Source organism: Pavona decussata, unplaced genomic scaffold (assembly GCF_977016875.1).
Source record: "Pavona decussata unplaced genomic scaffold, jaPavDecu1.1 SCAFFOLD_143, whole genome shotgun sequence".
Taxonomy (NCBI): Eukaryota; Metazoa; Cnidaria; class Anthozoa; order Scleractinia; family Agariciidae; genus Pavona; species Pavona decussata.
In genome coordinates this window covers 1840493-1858864 of record NW_028145556.1, presented here as the reverse complement: position 1 = coordinate 1858864, position 18372 = coordinate 1840493, and the positions used below count along the sequence as shown (strand labels likewise).

At 39.8% G+C, this 18372-nt stretch overlaps 1 protein-coding gene across 1 annotated transcript; it reads right to left on the bottom strand.

Moving 5' to 3' along the window:
- Window positions 1-9379: 9379 nt before the first annotated feature.
- On the bottom strand, window positions 9380-16412 carry LOC146466545 (uncharacterized). Its single transcript, XM_085127266.1, has 8 exons — window positions 16284-16412; window positions 16085-16158; window positions 15032-15163; window positions 13957-14041; window positions 12592-12697; window positions 12012-12076; window positions 11805-11866; window positions 9380-11616 (listed from the first exon to the last, which is right to left on the bottom strand). Exons 1-8 carry the CDS (start codon window positions 16312-16314, stop codon window positions 11035-11037), a joined length of 1137 nt encoding a protein of 378 aa, XP_084983392.1. The 5' UTR covers window positions 16315-16412; the 3' UTR covers window positions 9380-11034.
- Between the last annotated feature and the right edge of the window lie 1960 nt (window positions 16413-18372).

The window sequence follows — 18372 nt, the reverse complement described above, 5'->3', positions numbered from 1 at the left end:
TGCAGTACGCTTGTGCGCCATTTTGGATCGAAATCAACCGATAAGAGAACAGTAGCAAAATTAACTGTTTCCTATGCAGTACGCTTGTCGGCCATTTTGAATCAAACTTCGTTTTAAAATGAACCAATGACAAGAGAGGAGCAGAATTTAGATCCTTGTCAGTCACAAGCTTTGGGTGATTTCTGTTTTACACAGAATTATGCGCCGATCAACTCGAAACTTCAACATCCCCCCCCCGGGCAAACCCCGGGCATTTGAACTTTTGAAGATTGGATCATTCAAATTCCCGCCCCCTCGGGCCAAAATGGTGTTCAAATGCCCTACCTTATCGTCGGATTTGTCTGTCAAATGCCCCTCCTAAAGAACAATCGTTGTCGGCTCCTGTTATGTATATGAGTTTAACTACAGAAACCACAACTTTAACATTGTAACTAATGATTGGAAATTGAATTTATTAAGTCGGACAATGTCAATCAGCAAGTGTAAGCTGTTCTAACTCCGAAACACGGCAAAGGTTGTACGTAGACTGTTCGAGTGGCAGGGTATTCTGCAGTTTAAGCCAAAGCGGCGGTTTTTCATTCGACAGTGTTTATTTCTTTCACTATTCACTGCGGGACAAAGCCGCAGCTTGACTCATTGTATAAAAAATCTACATCGTTTATACACAATCTATAAAAATAATTAATATTTAAGCACTCTCACTTTTGAAGACCTTTTTTGTAAGCTTTTTTTGTAATGCTGTATCTCTTCCTTTAAACCCTTCCATCTCGTCCAAACACGTGTTTATAGCTGTTAGCGACTTCGGCGCCCCCCCCCCCCCCACCCCCCCAAAAAAAAGCGATTTGAAACCTGACACTTCCGGTTCAATTTTCCCCACCCCACCCAGGCAAGGTCAAATTCCCCACCCCCGGGAAGGCCTTACCCGTCAAATTCCCCACTCCTGGGCACAGAAAATTGTCAAATGCCCGGGGTTTGCCCGGGGGGGGGATGTTGAAGTTTCGATTTGATCGGCGCATTATTCAGCCAATATTTTTTTCCTTCAAAAACATAAAAATTAAAAATTTATTTATGCTTTTCAAAGAAAATTAGTTATCAGAAAAGGGCCCCATCAAAAAAAATGGTTAAATAATTCTGTGCAACACAGATACATATTAACAGAATCAAAACGGGCGGATTTGAATCTCTAGTGAGGAAGCCGGCGACGTTTTCTCACCATGTGCCACATGTAAGGCTTTAGATTTTACGGAGTGAAAGCAATACGGAGGTTTAATTAGGAGACATTTAAATATACTTTTAAAAACACAGAGCGTGCTCATATGTAGAAGCAGTTTAGCCAACCAGTCATAAAGGTTTGATGCTTTCATTCATGTTTATCCTTTTGCCATTTTGTTTTCGTGAGGATATAAAATGTGAGTTTTCATGAGTCAGGTAGCAGACTGAGAAAATCAGTACAAACTGTGGTCTGTTCCAAAGATGGAGTTTTGTATTTTGTGAAGAACGCTTCGGATGTATGAATGCAACGCTTCATTTGTGCCGTGACACTGAACGGCCAGTAGGTTTTTTTTTTTTTGCCATCGTTTCCTTTTTGTGAAAGCAAGGAAAGTTAGTTATGTTTTAGAGCATTGAAGCCATGAAAAAGCTTCAAAGAAGGCGTGCTCGTTTCTTTCGTATGCTGTTTACTCTGTGTTTTTTGAAGTTTATCTTTGTAACTAAATATGTACATTTACCAGTACTATTAAACCTGTTACATGGACAGGCTGTATACACGAAACAAAGAAAAGAAAGCTTTGTAAATATCAAATCAAAACGAGTCATTGTGTTTGTTTACTTTCAGAGCATAAGTTATACTCTCATTTTTGACAGGCTGGGTTTACAGTTTGTAATGTTTTCAATGATAGTGTCAGAAATCTGGACAAATTGAACTGTATTGTTTGTAAATATTGTAAAAAGTATACTTCTGTAAATGTACGGCTTTATATCGAATAAATGTGATATTGTGGAGTTAAAGTGTTGTTTTGATTCATTGCCAGGTGACCGGTGAAGACGTTTGTTACTATGTCAGGTGACTTCTGGATTTTTTAATGGCATGGTGATTTTTAATCCTTTCCTTTATTGGAGTACTCCGTAAAAACTAAAATCTTACTTTAAGACGTTTTCTACACTTAATTCTGGTGCTGTGGTAAGACAGCGCGTAAATCTCATTTGAAGACGATTTATCTTAGGATAAGACGATTTTCTTCTTATTTATACGATGATGGCGTCTTAGATTAAGATGATTTTTTCTTAGATTCAAAGTGCTGTGGTAAGTCATATTTTCATCTTAACTCAAGATTTGAACAATCTTATTCTAGATGCTTTAGAATCTCAATTTAAGTTTCGAAGCAAGGAAGAAATCTTCAATCTAAATGCAACGGTCACTATTAAGCCTACATTCAAAAACAGGGAGCGTTTAATACTGTTAAGCTTGAACATGATACATGCAGCAATGAAAACACAACAAATTTCAATCCATAGTACTTTATTAAACCAAACCTGAAATGACACAACTTATACAAATCCGCTTACCGTAAATTTGCAGGAAAACAGAGGTCGGGCCGCGGCATTTTAAATACTGTTTTGTTGGTCTTAAAAGTCCCGTAAATTATAAACTTTACATTGCATTTTGTCTGAATTGTCACTACACTCATTCCTTTGATCGGTGACGCAGCAGAATTGCAGGACTCATCTTAGTTTTCAAAAAACAGGCGGTTTAGGAAGCGACAGTAATTTCTTCATTCCATTTTCATTCCGCTGGGTGTGCAGTGCATGCGGTTAAGTTCGTGTATAGTTACAACGTTTAGCCGAGGCTTTAGACCGTATTTGACGTCCAGATGTCTTCTCATTTGAATATTGAAGTTGTTGTCTCGAAATTCTTGTAAATTCTCCACTCTCTGCTGCTTGAAAAATATTGACGGCTTGCTTTAAGTCTGAACAAGGTGAGAGTTTGCGATGAATCAAAGCTCCACACTCCAGCCCAGACTCCGCGTCTGCAGAGTTTGGATCAAAATCAACCAATCAGAAGAGAAGTCCTGTTCCCTATGAGGTCTGCATTTTTTTAATGAACCAATCAGGAAGGGCTTTCCAAAATTTGGATCCTTTTGTGTTGGAATTTTCTATTTCTTCCAAGTTAGCCTTTTTTTATTTATTTATTTATTTTTTTTTTTTACCGAGAACTAAAATGGTGAGAGTAGAGATCGGCGTATTAAATCGCCAATATATGGCATGTCAGATATCGGCGATTAAATTCGCCAAATGTGCCCGTTCCCCGGGGGGGCACTTGACCCATGTTTGGGTATAGGGGTGCCGCCGGGGGGTTGAAACCCTGACCCTGTTTAGGACGAAAATAACCTTAAATACCTACCCTGTGTAGGACAATGTCCTCAATTTTAAGACCCTATGTAGGACAGAGGACAACATCTAGCTCTTGTGTTACACAAGTGTTTATTGGTAATAGTAATAACATTTAAAGGCCCACTGTCACTTACCGGACGTGATGTTCCACGCATTGAAACGCAAATACCAATCACAACAGATAAAATAATACACTTCTTAGAAGTGATGGCGAAAAATCCCAAAATTTCGCATTAACAGCAGTGAACCTTAAGTGGAAACTCAATTGACGCGAAGCCTTGTTCACTAAAATAAATGCAGACTAACGTCTCTGATTTCGGACTGGCAAATACTCGACGACAGTCCTGCAACCATACCCTGTCTAGGACGGGTCCGGGACAGACTCGCTTGAAATTATATACCCTGTTCAGAACAGAGGGGCCAAAAACCATACCCTATCCAGCGGCACGTCCCCGTATAGGGGAGTCAGTCAGTCAGGTTGGGCGGGTTTATCACAGGAACAACGCCGCGATCGGCGAAAAAAAATCGCCAGGTGTGTCCGCATCAATCGGTGGCGAAAATCACTCGCGATTTTCGCTGGCGATCAAATTCGCTGCGATCGTCGTATAAAATGCCAGGTGTGTCGCCAGCTTAAGGCGTATTGCATCTTACGTAGGATGGCAGTATCTTATAGCCTGCTTAGGCGTCTTAAAATTTCCACAAGACCAAAAAACGTCTTAAAATAAGGACCCCATCGACTCAGATAAATATAATTAAGACTGGTCTTTCTTAAAGTAAGATGCCTCAATGTTGATTAAGATAAGCGCTTCTCAAATGAAGACGATTTAAAGACAATATTTAAGACGATTTTTTATCTTATATACTAACTGAGACTCCGATAGTCTTCATTTGAGATCTCCTGTGTTAAAATAAGATGATCACCGTCTCAATTTAATGTGGTGGTGGTCTTGCATAAGACGGGAAACGTAAGGTAAAATCTTAGTTTAAGATTTTAGTTTTTACGGAGTAGGAGCTCGCGTATTTCAATGTGTTCCAACTTTTGAGTCAGTGGATGAAATCCTAAAATGCGAGCCGCTTAAGAGTTGCTTCTTGATTTTTACAAATCTCGCTTTTTCGCAAACCAAAAGGGAACTTTCATGATCAAACTAGTGCAGCTACTCTGCAAAATTTAAAAAGTGTTGACTGAAATTAAGCCCGCATTTGTAAAACAAAACACAGTGTTGACGCAAACATTTTATAATCTGCGGCGCCATTTCATGCCAAGCCCAAGCTTAAGCGCAAGTTAAAGTTGGGAAAAAACTTGTTTTCATGTTTTGTACTAAATGTCTACAGATGTACGCGAAACAAGTTTTTAAGCAGATGAAGCTTTAACCGTGCTTGTTTCAAGAGGAAGGGTGAAACCTGTGTGCGACTCGTGTTTCACCCTACACTTTTTTTGTGCACTCATCACTTCCTTGCGTGCGTTATAACAGAACAAAGTGCACTAAAGGCTCTTTGTGAGTCGTTGCAAACCATGCTTTTTTTTTCTCGAAAACTATAGAAGAAACAATACAGCTGTTAACTTCAAAGTTAAGAAAACCAAAATCTCAACTGTGCTTTGTTTCGTTATAGCGCACGCATTGAACTGACGATCGGCACGGTTACGGACAAGGCACGGTTAAGACTTGTTCAGTTGTTTTATTAAGGACGGTTCGTTCTTTTGCTACTGCGCAAATGTTCTGCGCATCTCAGCATGGCCCGAGAAACTCGGGTTTGTTAAACGGCGGTGCCTGCTAAAACAAAGAGATTTTTGCGCGGTTTATAACTACGCGGAAAGAGAAGTTCTTGGCAAGGATTTTTGGGATCCGAAATAGAAATTAGGGGAAACCACGCATTTTTCAGAGATACTTAAGTTTCAATTTGGCCTAAAATTCCATACATTTTTATTTTTACGCTTTTTAGAATTGTTGCTACTTAATTCTCTCTGAAAATTGCCTGGCTCCCCCACCCCCTCCCATTTTGTTTTTGGGTTCCAGCAGTCCCAGTTAGAAACTGCTTTTACCGCAAAGTCGAAAACTGCGCAAAAATACCTCTACATGTGTTAGGTGGCACCCTCCTTAACTGCGTTATTTTCCCTAGATTTTTGAACCTGGAAATAACGGGTGTTTCTCTCTTATGCTCAAGAGTTTTTTAAAAATTTATTTTTTGATACCGCTTTCACAACCTAGCCAAGTGGGAATATATTACAGTCCTGTACTATGATAACAAACATGATGACCCTCTTTTAATTTTATTTAATTTTGTGTTTTGTTGGACGGGATGTGCTGAATAACAACTCGATTACAGCTTCTTCGATAGAATCATCGTGAGGTATGATTTTTTTCTTAAGAATGATGTGTTATTCGGGAAAGTGACACAGGCATACTCGGAAAAAAAACTCGAGTTCTCCTATCAGGAGTCGAACCTAAGACCTTCCGATTACTAGTTCACATGCTCTACCACTGAGCTACAGAAGACGCGTGGGAGCTAAGGCCATTAAACTTGGTTCATGGGACAAACATCCTGCATACTGCTGGGATTGGAATATCAATATGTGGCTTATGCGCAATGGAAACGATATGATGGAATATGTTAAGCCTGGTGAACTAAACTTGAAATGAGAATGATGTATTAATCTAGTAAATCGGAAGGTCTTAGGTTCAACTCCTGATAGGAGCACTCGAATAATTTTTTTCCGCGTATACCTGTGTCATTCACTGATTACTACATCATTCTCTCTATTACCTGATTTCACTGATTACCAAGCTTTATATGTGAGATAAGAAGTCAGTAACTGACGTTACGTTTTCATTAGAAAAATGAGCGAGGAGGGATTGTGGAGAGAAAGGGAAAAGTACTTTCTTCTTTCTTTAATCCACAAACGCGTTTCTCGTGGCTTGCAGCATTTGACGTACTCAGTTTAATTTTCACCTCACCACACCGTCGATTAGTTTTCAATGATAAGTTCACCAACAACGACAACAAATTCTTAATTAACTTTGTGGAAAGCTATCATTGCCCAGGACAAGGACTTCGAGGATTCGAACTGTAAGGAGCTGGCAAAGAAATGAAAGGAAATGTGATGTAATATTTTAAGCCTGGTGAACTATATATATGTTGTTTTATTTTGATTCCTTTTGCTATATTTTACAAGGTAGTCAACTTTCGCAGGTCACTTCTTTGGACGCACTCGCCAGTAACAAGAGATCGCAGATTTAACAAACAGTAATTTCCTCAAATTCAGAATCAGACTGGACACTGTCCATTTCATCCAATTCTTCTAGAGTCATCACAACATCATTCCATCTTGTTGTGTTCACAGTGTCTTTGAGTTCTATAACTTCTGTAACTTGAGCCTTGCCCGAAATAAGCTTACGCAGCGACGCCAAACCTCGACTCTCTGTACTATTCGAGAAGGCATCATTTTCCCCACAGCTCGTATCAATAATCCGAAATCTTGGCTCAGGGGGTGTGGGTGCGACGTATTCCCATTCACACCAGTTAGGTGGAATGAACACAATGTTTGTCTGCGATCTGGGGGCTAGTTCCCACGACGCTATTTTCTCGGACTCGAAGTCCGGTTCGTCGTCCATATACTCGCGTACAAACTTCAGTTCAGATACACAGCTTGGAATATTCCGTTGACAGCGTTTAAGGTCGAACTCGCCATCAATGAATGCAATGTGCTCATTGAAATCAATAGGATGCCCATTGGGCAACTCGCCGAGCACGGATTGTGCCCACGTAGAGTCTCCACCAATCGGAAAGAGGCTGATGTCCTCAATTGACGCGCTTTTTGACATTTGAACCACAGTTCGTGCGTTTGGTCCAGCGATTCTACAAAAGCGCTCTTCTCGTTTGATTCTCTGTTCCCCATCCGGAGCCTCGCTTTTCGCTTCTTCCAGTGCTTTTGCGTTAGTTTTGCTTTCTTGCAATGCTTGCTTTGCCGCTCGTTTTGCTTCAAACCTCTCTGTGGCCTTTCTCACTTCCATCACACGTCGACATTTTTCACACTTCGATGAATTGCCCTCGCAGTGGTGTCTTTTGCTATACTCTGTCGGGGACCTACCGAGCGCTTTCCAGTGAAGAGATTTTAGTGGACGACAATCCTTCCCTTGTGTCAGCGTGTCAGCGTTATTATTTTCCTGTTGTTCTGTTTGTTTCATCTCCTGTACAGCAATAATTCTACCGGTGTTGCACAAATCACGTGAAGACGCAGGCACTGGCGTGTTAGCTAACTCAGCGCGCAGCTTTTGAAGATTGGCAAAACAGGAAGATTTGTGTGGCTCTTGAACCTCCATCGCAGCCATTCCCTCGACTGAACAAGGATCAAGCATGGAGTCTAGTACGGCTTGTTGAGCTTTTCTTCTCTCTGGAGACAAGTTTTTACCAAGTAAAGCATTCGAGTTTCCGCTGCTCCCCAGAAGTCTGCGAAGCAGTGAAGATTCTCCAGTCTGATTTGATAGACTGGGTAACATGGTAGCACTTTTAAGCATTTAACCTAATCTACCCATACTTAATTCTGCACGCTTCCACGAAAAGAAGTTCAATTAGCTAATTATTACGTAGCAACAAAGGGTGGGATGCGCGCGCTCCAACGGCAATTGTTTCGTAAAGGCCCGGGGGGGGGGGGGGTACTCCCTTATATCGGCTATATAGGTATGTGCGGCGCCAAAGGGTATGGTTTTTCGGCTGTTTTGGTCATAAATAGGGTATCGATTTTAGCCACTTTGCCGCCATTTAGGTAATAAATAGGGTATAGATTTTTGCACTGTTGTCCTAGGTTTGTTTTTTTCTTTAGAAGAAGCTACTTCAGGTCATAAATAGGCAAGTGGAATGCCTGACCTAAATTAACTAGCTCCAGGTATACCTCGTGCGAACAACTCTTCAATATATTTCTATATATTTCAATATGCTTAACTCCGGTAAAGAAATGAAAGACGCTTTGTATCGAAAACGTGTCAATGTCATGTATTCTGAGAACCCACTTAAAACGGACTTGTGGCGTCCGTATTAACCGAGTTCCACTGCACTTTTTCTCTCTTCTTTTCCTTTGGATAGAAAAGTTCTCGTCCTTCCTACATCGAGCGGGTATTTCTCTTGAGTGTATTTCACTAACAGAGCTGCACAGGAAAAACGCAGGCGACGGAAAGAAAGGGCAACTGCTCGTACCTTACCAGTGGCACCCTTCACCTGTCCGCAGGGCCAAGGGATCTGCACAGTCACGGATTGGATCCAGGCGTAACGGGGGAGAAGGAGCGAGAAAAAGTGAGACAAAGGGGGGACTAAGGAGAGGGTTCCCTCTCCCCAGTCCCTCCATTCTTCTCTTACTTTTTCCCCGATTACACCAGCTACGCTGGTTAGCACTGGACTGCTTTGCCACCAGCGAGCTCACTTATGTCCAGAAATGCACCTAACCCTGATTTGGGTCCTTTATATAAGACAGACCTTTTTGTCGTTTTCATATGACTTCGTGTTTTACAAAATTATTTGTGTTTTAGTAAGAATTTAGGATAGCGGACACTTTGTGATGTGTATCATACAGTTGATGCATTCCATTAGCGTGGCTTTCATCTCTGGACATATCTCAATTTTTAATATTTTTTGTCATTGCCTGATGATTTTTTTACCGTGGATAAATAAAGTTGTTGTTGTTGTTTTTGTTACTGACATTATTCCACGGTCTGAGGGTAATAATAATTAATAATTAATATTTGGATGGCGCAAATAAGCATGTGCATATGATCAAATGCGCCTAACAATGATACTTGGACACATGTTCCAGCCGGCGCCACCCAAATAATAAAAAAATATACACATAAAACATATTTTTTAAAATCAGTTTTATTTAGATATACATCCCCATCCAATTGATAACACCGTTTTTACAGCTGTCATTTTAAATGTTTGGCTCCCACAGATAACACAAACCAAGATGTTGATAATTCTCGCTATCATGGGAAAATCAAAATTATTAGTAATAATGCTTTTATTATGTAATCCTATCAAAACTATTAAAGTGATCATTTTGGGCTGAGCTTGCCAAAAAAGAGACTAAGATTGTGAGCAACCAATATATTCCAACGACATCCATGAATCCCTCAATATTGTTCCAAAAAATACCATTGTTCCTCCCCTTTCCTCTTGAGATATATTTTCTGAAATTTTGGAGTTCTTTTTATATAAATATCTTTTCGTGTGAGTGAACCCATTCAAATAAAGACAGTAGTCTTTTACCTCTGTCGTTTTCTTTTGTCTTTGAATTTTCTATTTGAACATTCCATGGAAGTTTATACACAGAAAATATTTAACAATTATTTCACAAGCGAGTGTTGGATATGAGATGATAGACACCCAAGGAGGCGTGTAGGATTGAGTTGGCTATAATCACACCATATCCAGCAAGTGCGAGTGGAATTACTGTTTCATTTAAAACAACCAAGAAATATTGCTAGATCTTGCTTGTTTTGCTTTGCAAGAACAAATTCAGAAAACAATTTAATGGCTGCTACTGCTTGAGAATGGTATAATTAGTAAATAAACCTCTTCAGGCGGCTGGTATGTTGGCTGATAATGTCTGCGGCTGAGGGATTGTCCGAAAAATGAATATTTGGCTGAGAAGCGAAGCTTCGAGGGCAAATATGAAATTTTGAGGACAATCTCTCAGCCAAGGACATTATCAGGCGACATACCAGCAAGCCAGAAAGGGGTTGATTTATTTTATAACCCTCCTATTAATTTTTACATTGCGCAAAAACCGCTCGTAAAAAAGTCAGTGCTGATCTGATGGCAGATGCGCGCGATTGACGTAAACAAGGACCAAAATTTGACAAACTGACTCAGTTTGCGTAGGACTAAATCTGAAAGTCTACTCGTAACTTTCTTCACCTTCAAAGACGTTGACAGCATGTTTCGTTGACAATTTTATACTTTCCGGAACAGCATTTGCCACCAGCTTTTTGCTGTAAACATGACTGGAAATCTAAAAAACGAGTTTGTTTTTCTTCCACATAAAATAATAAAGATGAAAAGGTAAAAAATTTTGAGCTGGCTTTTTTCCATTGGCTTTGTTTCTTTTCAATGGAAATAACAGGAGGGCAAATATCGACGCAGGCGGGGGTTATCGCGTGATAACCGTCCTGTGAATTTGCACCACGTGACGTAAAGTAGTCAATAAAATCGCGCGAAAATTAATGGGTGGGTTATAATGACTCATATACCATGGCCGTTAAGCCAACCCAAACTGTGAAATCGCATTTGTTTATCCAATCATCATGTTTTCAATAAACCCAGTTACAGCCTGTATTTAAGCTATAATAATAATAATAATAATAATAATAATAATAATAATAATAATAATAATAATAATAATAATAATTTAAAAATTTATCACCCGCAAGTATCTATATAGATGTAAACAAATGCACAAACTATGGGATGTAAAAAGGTCAACATGAGCACTCATATTTTTCATCTCTTGTTGAAATTGCTATCTACAACAATTTATTACTGGTAATCATGTTACTGGAGAAGCTTGGGTTCTCAACTAAGTTATCTACATCTTTTTTCTGATAAATAAATTATCACAGTGTTAAAGAGCAAAAGTTTGAAGCCAGATATTATTTTTTACGACACCACATAGAGTCTTCTACAAACCAGTGCAATGATAGACACAGCTATTACCCACAACACAATTAACGAGAACATGCCGCTTTGTGTTATGCGAGGTCGAGTATCAACAACAACAGGATTATTCTGAGATGGACTTCCTGCAACAGGTGCAGCTTGTGGAGAGTTCTGACCCGCAGTAGCTTGATTGACAGCTGTCCTCTGCCGAACATTACTGGCAGTGCTATTATTTCCTGTATTCTGATTGGATGATGTAAGAACAGTCTGTGCCTGATTTGGCGATGTAAAATTTTGATTAACTGCTGTAGCTGGGTATGAGGCATAGCCCTGTGCAGTTGGAGGATATGAATTCATCATGTTGTACATTGGGTATCCTGTGGCATAATATGGGTAAGCTGACTGATATGCAGCGTAGTACTGTGGAGGCATGCCCATTGAATTAACACTCCATGGAGAGACTCCCATTGGTGAATTTGCTGCAGAATTCAATCCTGATGTCGGGTCCCGTTGCTGGCTTGCTCTTGTAGAAGTTGCAGTTGCTGTACTTTCACCGGAAGGTTTCTCCTTTTCATTCTCCCCCTGTTAGATTGAGTTGAAAGAAAGTTACCAGTACCTAGTATGTACTAAGCAGTTCCTCTTTCAATATCCTTTATATTCATAGAGCAAGTAATGAGAGTAATGGAAAACACAGAGTGAGCCTTGAAGATGAAATATTGTCCAAAAGAATTTTGACCTGTGATGAGACATGTTTAAACATTTTAAAATACCTTAAAAGTGATCTGTGCAGCTAACTCTGTAGCTTCCTTTTCTGCTTCTTTGGATGATTCACCTGTGAAATGCAACATTACTTTGTTCAACAACAATTCTTTTGATTGGTTGATGAGCTGATAAACCCAGCGGATCTATACTTAATCACCATAGCAACATTAACCCAGCAGATCTATACTTAATCACCATGGCAGCATTCTACTTACCTGTGGGCTCTGCTAATGAAGTCTTCATACACACATCACAACCGTTACATGTCCAGTCTAGTGACCTAAACAAAACCATATCATATGTAATGCCATTTGATCTGTTAATCAATTTCAATAGTACAAATAAAACAAAGGAATAATAATGATAAAAAAGAAAAACAGCAAATGAAAGTGGGTGAATAAAGTTCCCTTTTAGCACTACATATCTACATAATTATCTCAAAAGCCAGTTATCCAAAACTCTAAAACGTAATAACATAGACATTGCAGTAGGAAACTTATACTAAGATGGACAGATGGATGGATGGATGAAAAGATGGAGGTCGGACAGACAGTTATCACATTTGAAGAACACGATCCTAATTTCAGGTCGGTTTCCCCATCTTTCACGCTGAAAAATATGAAAATTTATGTTGTTGGGACTGCCATGTAGCCGCCGCTATTGCTTTTTTCCATTGCTCGTTTCCACCAGAAATTCAAGGGCATGTGCCCCCTTCCCCCTCCCCCACAAAGAAAAAACCTTGGAATGTATCTCCGTAATCTCTTATTACTGCTAATTTACATACACTGAACTTACTTTTTAGCTAGAACCTTTCTCTCCTGAGGGGTGTAGTCCAGGGAGCCTATTGCTCCCGCTCCCTGAGTGGGCATGAATCCTATCAAGGCCATCAGCACTGTGCGGACTATAAACATAAATAAACAAAAATAAACAATAATTTATTGATCTTTAACTTGACCAGATCAACAATTTCTATATTACTTAAAACAGATGAATTTTGAGGGAATGGTGTTGTGCCCAAATTGGTCAAATACAGGGCTACAAAGAGAAGTTTAAAACTATAATACATGTGGTTGCCTTGTGACTGGAGATTTTCATGAAGAGTCTTTGCACACATTGGAGAAAAGTAAAAAATTCTACAAGTTATGCAAAGTCATTGAATGTTATATCATATCACTTAAGGTGGCTGAACACAGTTTACGCGCGTTTTACAGATTCTCTAAGTGATGCTATTAAGCGCGCACTAGGGTTGTGGTACGCAAATACGGCGGTCGATAAAGTTAAGTTTTGATCCTAAATAACTAAGTTTCTCATTTCTGGACTCTTTTTCTTTTCTTTCCGAGCAAAAAAAAAACATTCACCAAGACCTTTCGCATGCTTTTCATCTTTGCCATGAAACCCAAATAAAACCACGCATGCGCATTTGACCAAAAAATTGCGACTGGTTGTTTTCGTGGAAATGAACTGTTTTCTAAGGAACCACTCATTAGAATTCCCTGAAATTTGGCATGAAAATAGTTCCCTAAAAGCGTAATTCGCCTACAAAGAGAAACTTAAATCTAACAGAGGGTATCTTCACAAAACATGAAAATGCAAAATCAATATTTGCAGGAGATATCTCTGTCAAAATTACATGAAAATAGTGCAACTGTGTCAGTGTTTTGTGAGTTGTTCTGGAGACAAAAAATGGAAAAAATCTAATGAGTACATTTTCTAAAAATAAAGGAAACCTACTGGACGTTTAATAGTTTGCTGCGTTGCCATGGAAATGGTACTTAGCTCAACAAGATGTACGAAAATACATTTCTTCTTAGTTGGTCTTACACCATACCAATTTTGGGCGTCCAGAAGTACATAGTTTCCAAATAACGTCTTCTAACACCTGTACACTAAAAAACTGTATTCGGCCACCTTAAAGTATGCAACTAATTCTTGTTCTGCTGAGGAAGGACTGTCATTAATGGTATTTCTCCATGAACTAGCAGGTTTGTGGGATCAAACTAATCCTTTCAGCAGTCTTGATCCCCTCACTTCAGTTCCTCCCTACATGCCGCAAAGGAGTTGCTTCCATTTGGAGAACTTTGCATAATTTCCATTACTTACTAATGACAATGACCGAGGTAGAATTATAATAGATGATTTTAACCAGCATCTGGTACTTACTGCTCCATGAGGGCTGCCATGTCTCAGGGTGGTGTGCTGACATACTCAGACAAATTTTCTTCCCAACTTCAAATCTACCATTTGGCTGAAATTAAAAAGGTATAAATTAAAACATCATGGGAGCTGGGCCAAGAAAACCATTATTATTGTGACTTACTGTAAAAGACCTAATGCAAGCTTCTGTTTGGCCGACCTTACCTACGCACCTATTTCAATTCTGCTAGTAGTCGTAGTGCTTCTGTTTCTCACTTACAGAAGACACCATCCACAGTAATTCAGAAACTAGAACATCCTTTATCATCACCAAATCAGACTTTTTGAAAGTGCTGTTCACAGTGACTGTTTCAAAATTGATCTGCTTTTCCAGTCTAGTGTAAATGGAGAAAACTGAATGAACTGATCACATGGTAATTGTCAACCCATTTTTACCGACCAAAAATGTTGTTTTACATGTAGCATGATGGATGGAAGGCCAAAACTGAAAAAAGGTTCTGTTTTCAACAATAATTTACAGACTGGAAGAATATTATGGAAATGCTAGAGTGGACAGAAAACTTCACCTCTCCTGCTGGAAAGGGCCACTGACAATGAATGACGATGTTAAAATTGAAGGGCTGTGAGCACAACCGGCCCAAATGACTTTTCAGATAGCTTTTCACGACACTTTTTGCACGCAACCTTGAATTCCTTCAAGAAATATTGGTCCAATGTTTTATCCACTGCTTTTGCAATTCATTTTGTGAAAAGAAAGAAAAAACAAAATTCTTGCCCATAATCAGAGGTTTTAATTACAAATAAAGCCCAAGGCAGTAGACAAAACATAGGAGTAATGTTTGCTGAGGGATTTCAAGAGGCCACATGCAAAAACTCTGAGCTAAAACAACAAAAAGCTATCTGAAAAGTCATTTGGGTCGGTTATGCTCTCAACTCCTCAATTATTTCTCATTTAAGTGAACAAGAAAGACCATGTTAAAAGGGATTTTTAGAAGAGAAGATGACTGTATGAGCTTTGTTTGGACCAAAACAAGTGACAGATTTCAGCTGGTTACTGGCTAATATTTGTTCAGATACTCACAGTTAACAACATGATACTGGGAGGTTTCATGGGATACTCTGGAGGCAGGGTTATCCTACCATGATATCGTCCACCAGCAAAGTCGCTATCAGGAGGGCCACGCACAGTGAAATGCCACTCAAACAAATTATCCTGTCGATGGACAAAAGCATTTTCAAGTATCTAGCAATTAAGATATGTAAATTTAGTTTTTATTGACTGAGTGGGAGGGGTGGACAGGAAAATAAATGCATTTGGCTCAACGGCAGGGTATTAATGGACCAAACACAGTGAGACAGTATGCTATTACCGAGAGCCAAATATTAGCGAGTTTACGCAACAGGACAGCTGATGTGGTGGGACAGCAAATTGTGCTTGTGTAACCAATGTGACGGCCAAGTATTCATGACTCTAAATGGTAACAATCCTACTGCTTGTGGTTTTCAGGTTGTCACAGATGAGAGAACACCAGTTTTAGTCAAAAATCACCTAAAAATGTAAAGGTACTAAGATGTCGTGTTGGTCACACAATGATATTTCGCTGTCCCCTTCCCTCAGCCATCCTGTTGCGTAAGCTCACTATTTTCCATCCAGCTCAACCTGACTCAGTCAACGAAGAGTGAGATGGGCATAATTACTGATGTTATAACTTTTTTACAATTAATGCTAATTAATTAATGCAATCCACGCTATGTAAGGAAAGGCTGACAACTAACTTGTGAGCCTTGTCCGAAAAAATAGTCAATAATTTATGTGTGCTGTTCTCAGTACACTGTAGTACAAGCAGTTGAATCTTCTAGATCTTTTAATAACTATATACCGCTAGCAGAGCCTTTCTTTCTAGCAAGTCTTTAAGCACGTGATGTACGAAGTCGTTTGCGTCTCTAATATTTCGCGCAATCGGCTTGTTTTACCCTGAAGTAAACAAGCCGACTACGCAAGATACTACAGGCGAACGACTTCTGCTAGCAGGGTCTAACAGGGTATTTAATGACATGACGAAATCAAAAATGTTATACATTTTTGGATATGTTAATGCTTGTCGAAATTTTGCGACTCGAAAGCAGTGCTTACCTCCAGAGGCTGAGCGTAATACAGCTCTGTAGGTTGATTAAGCTCCTTCGCTTCCCTCATCAAGCGTTTGACGCCTAGAAGGCAGCAAATAAATAAGCTTATAAAATTAAACCCCTCACGTATTAAAAATTAGTATTAATGATGAAACTTGTTTTTCTCTCTGATAAAAAGCGTTTTGCTACACGGTATGAAAACCTACCTGGGCTTCGAAGGTTATATTTTGCTTCCATTTTGCGACAAGAAGCGTAAAATGCTATCGAGGGACAAAAAAACTCAAAAGGAAACTTTCACGTCAAAATTCCTCCAAGTTCCGTGTATACGTGTCGAACACAACGAGCAACAAGTCAGCGTACATACTCGACCCAGTCTTTCCGGGTAATGCATTTGTCACGCAACGGCTCGATAAAAAACGAAAACGGCCCGGTTGCCGGTTTTGCCCTACATGGTCTCATTCGTAAGGGGTTTTGGGTGAGCTTATATCGGGGGTGGGGGGGGGGGGGGAGGGGGCAAGGTGGGCTTATATCTAGGGGAGGAGCTTGTAAGCGGAATAAAAAAATGCTTCGAAACAAGTTGATGTAAAGAAAACGTACTTATATTTCAGTAATTTCACTATTAGACCAATTCAAAACTGTAATTAACTGGAACATAACAAAACAAGATTAGGCTTTGATGTCGATCATATAGCAAAAATCATATTGCTACGTACTCTACTTGCCGGATTGTTCTGTGAATGTAACTTTATTAGCAAGTCAAAGAAGGGTTGGGGAGCTTTAGCTTATGAGCTGGGATATTATAAATTAAAGGAATACAGTACCTTTTTTCTGGCGAGGGTGTCTTCATAATGATTGCCCATAATGCGGAAGGGAGGGGCTTAAACCGGAATAAAATAAATGGGCCTATAACTGAGGGAGCTTATAAGCGCGGGGGGGGGGGGGGGGGCTTATGACCGGGATTTTACTATAATTCCTCGAGTTTAAATCATATCTCAACGAAACTTTACAATTCTGCTCAGTTTGGTATGAAAAATTCCTTTCTGAACTAAACTTTTGCAGGAGCCCATTGGGCTCCTGACTTTGCAGGGTAATGGGCTCCTGACTTTTGCTAATACAAACACAAGCAGAGCTCATGTCATCTACCACCCCAAATGGTACACGAGGAGAGGCCCATCCGGTCCAATTCTCCAATTCTTTGACGAGCATCCTTCAGGGGCGTAGCGACCATAGCGAACGTGCGTACCTCGAAAATCTTAAACAAAATATTTTGTTTATTTAGTTATTTGACTTATTTATTTATGTACTTATAGATTTTTTTTGCGAAAAGCGACTAATATACATGCAGGTGTTTTCTCTTATTATTGCTGCTATTTCAAGTAAAAGAAAACTGTGTGAATATTGCACTATTTATTTTGTTATGAGAGTTCAAAACCCAGTCATCACAACTGTGATGGCCGAGACACTTGTGTCAACCTGCGCTACTGAACGCAGTTTTAGCGGCATGAAGAGACTGAAAACCCCTCTTCGAGTGAGGAGAGGCTGTCCTCTTTGGCAATATTCCACATACTGACAAGCACAAGAATGTGGATATTGACAATCTAGTTTCCGTATTTTCCCGTCGTCTGCGTCGTAAGGGGAGACGTCTCGCCCTTAAGTTCCTGTAGCCACATTTACAGTTTGTAATACACCGTCCAATATACACTTATATCAGTAGTACCAAAGGCTAACATATAAACAACAAAGTTACTGAATAGTTAGCGTTTTCCCATGCTTTGATTTATGAAACTTCTCCCTGGAAAAAAATGGGAAATGGCAATCCCGAGGCCCTAAAAATAACAGTTTTCTGGAGGAGCATGCCCACATCCCCGTAGAGGCTCGTTTCACTACGCCCTCCCTTGCGTACCCAAACGGAAAAACCACGCTTCGCCGCCTGTCCTTGTATATGAACATTAAAAGGCAGATGAAATAAAAGCGCCAACTTTATACGAATAAGAAATATTAAGCGCTGGCTTCCTGCATAAGCGTTCACAATACCTAAGGTGGGTCAACCGCCGTTCCAAATGGATAAAAATTCTACCAGTTTAAGTATACTACGGCGCGTACACGCGCGCTTCTCTGTGTCGACACCCACAAAGTCGCAGTCATAGACACGGAGTGGGGATACCTGTTGCCTTCCATTTCTCTTGTTAGATTTTAAATTGAGTATTGTATAGTCCTGAAGGAAACACCGTGTCTAAATACAGATTTTACCTTTATTTCTGGCTTGGAGGGGGCTTAGACGTCACACTGTTGTCC

Excerpts from the sequence above, each read along its gene's own strand:
- LOC146466545 (XM_085127266.1), bottom strand. The coding sequence starts at position 16,314 with ATGGAAGCAAAATATAACCTTCGAAGCCCAG. Across the intron at positions 12,698-13,956 it reads ATGGCAGCCCTCATGGAGCA|TCCGCACAGTGCTGATGGCC; the intron begins GTAAGTACCAGA and ends TTATGTTTATAG. Across the intron at positions 12,077-12,591 it reads AGAAAGGTTCTAGCTAAAAA|GTCACTAGACTGGACATGTA; the intron begins GTAAGTTCAGTG and ends GGTTTTGTTTAG.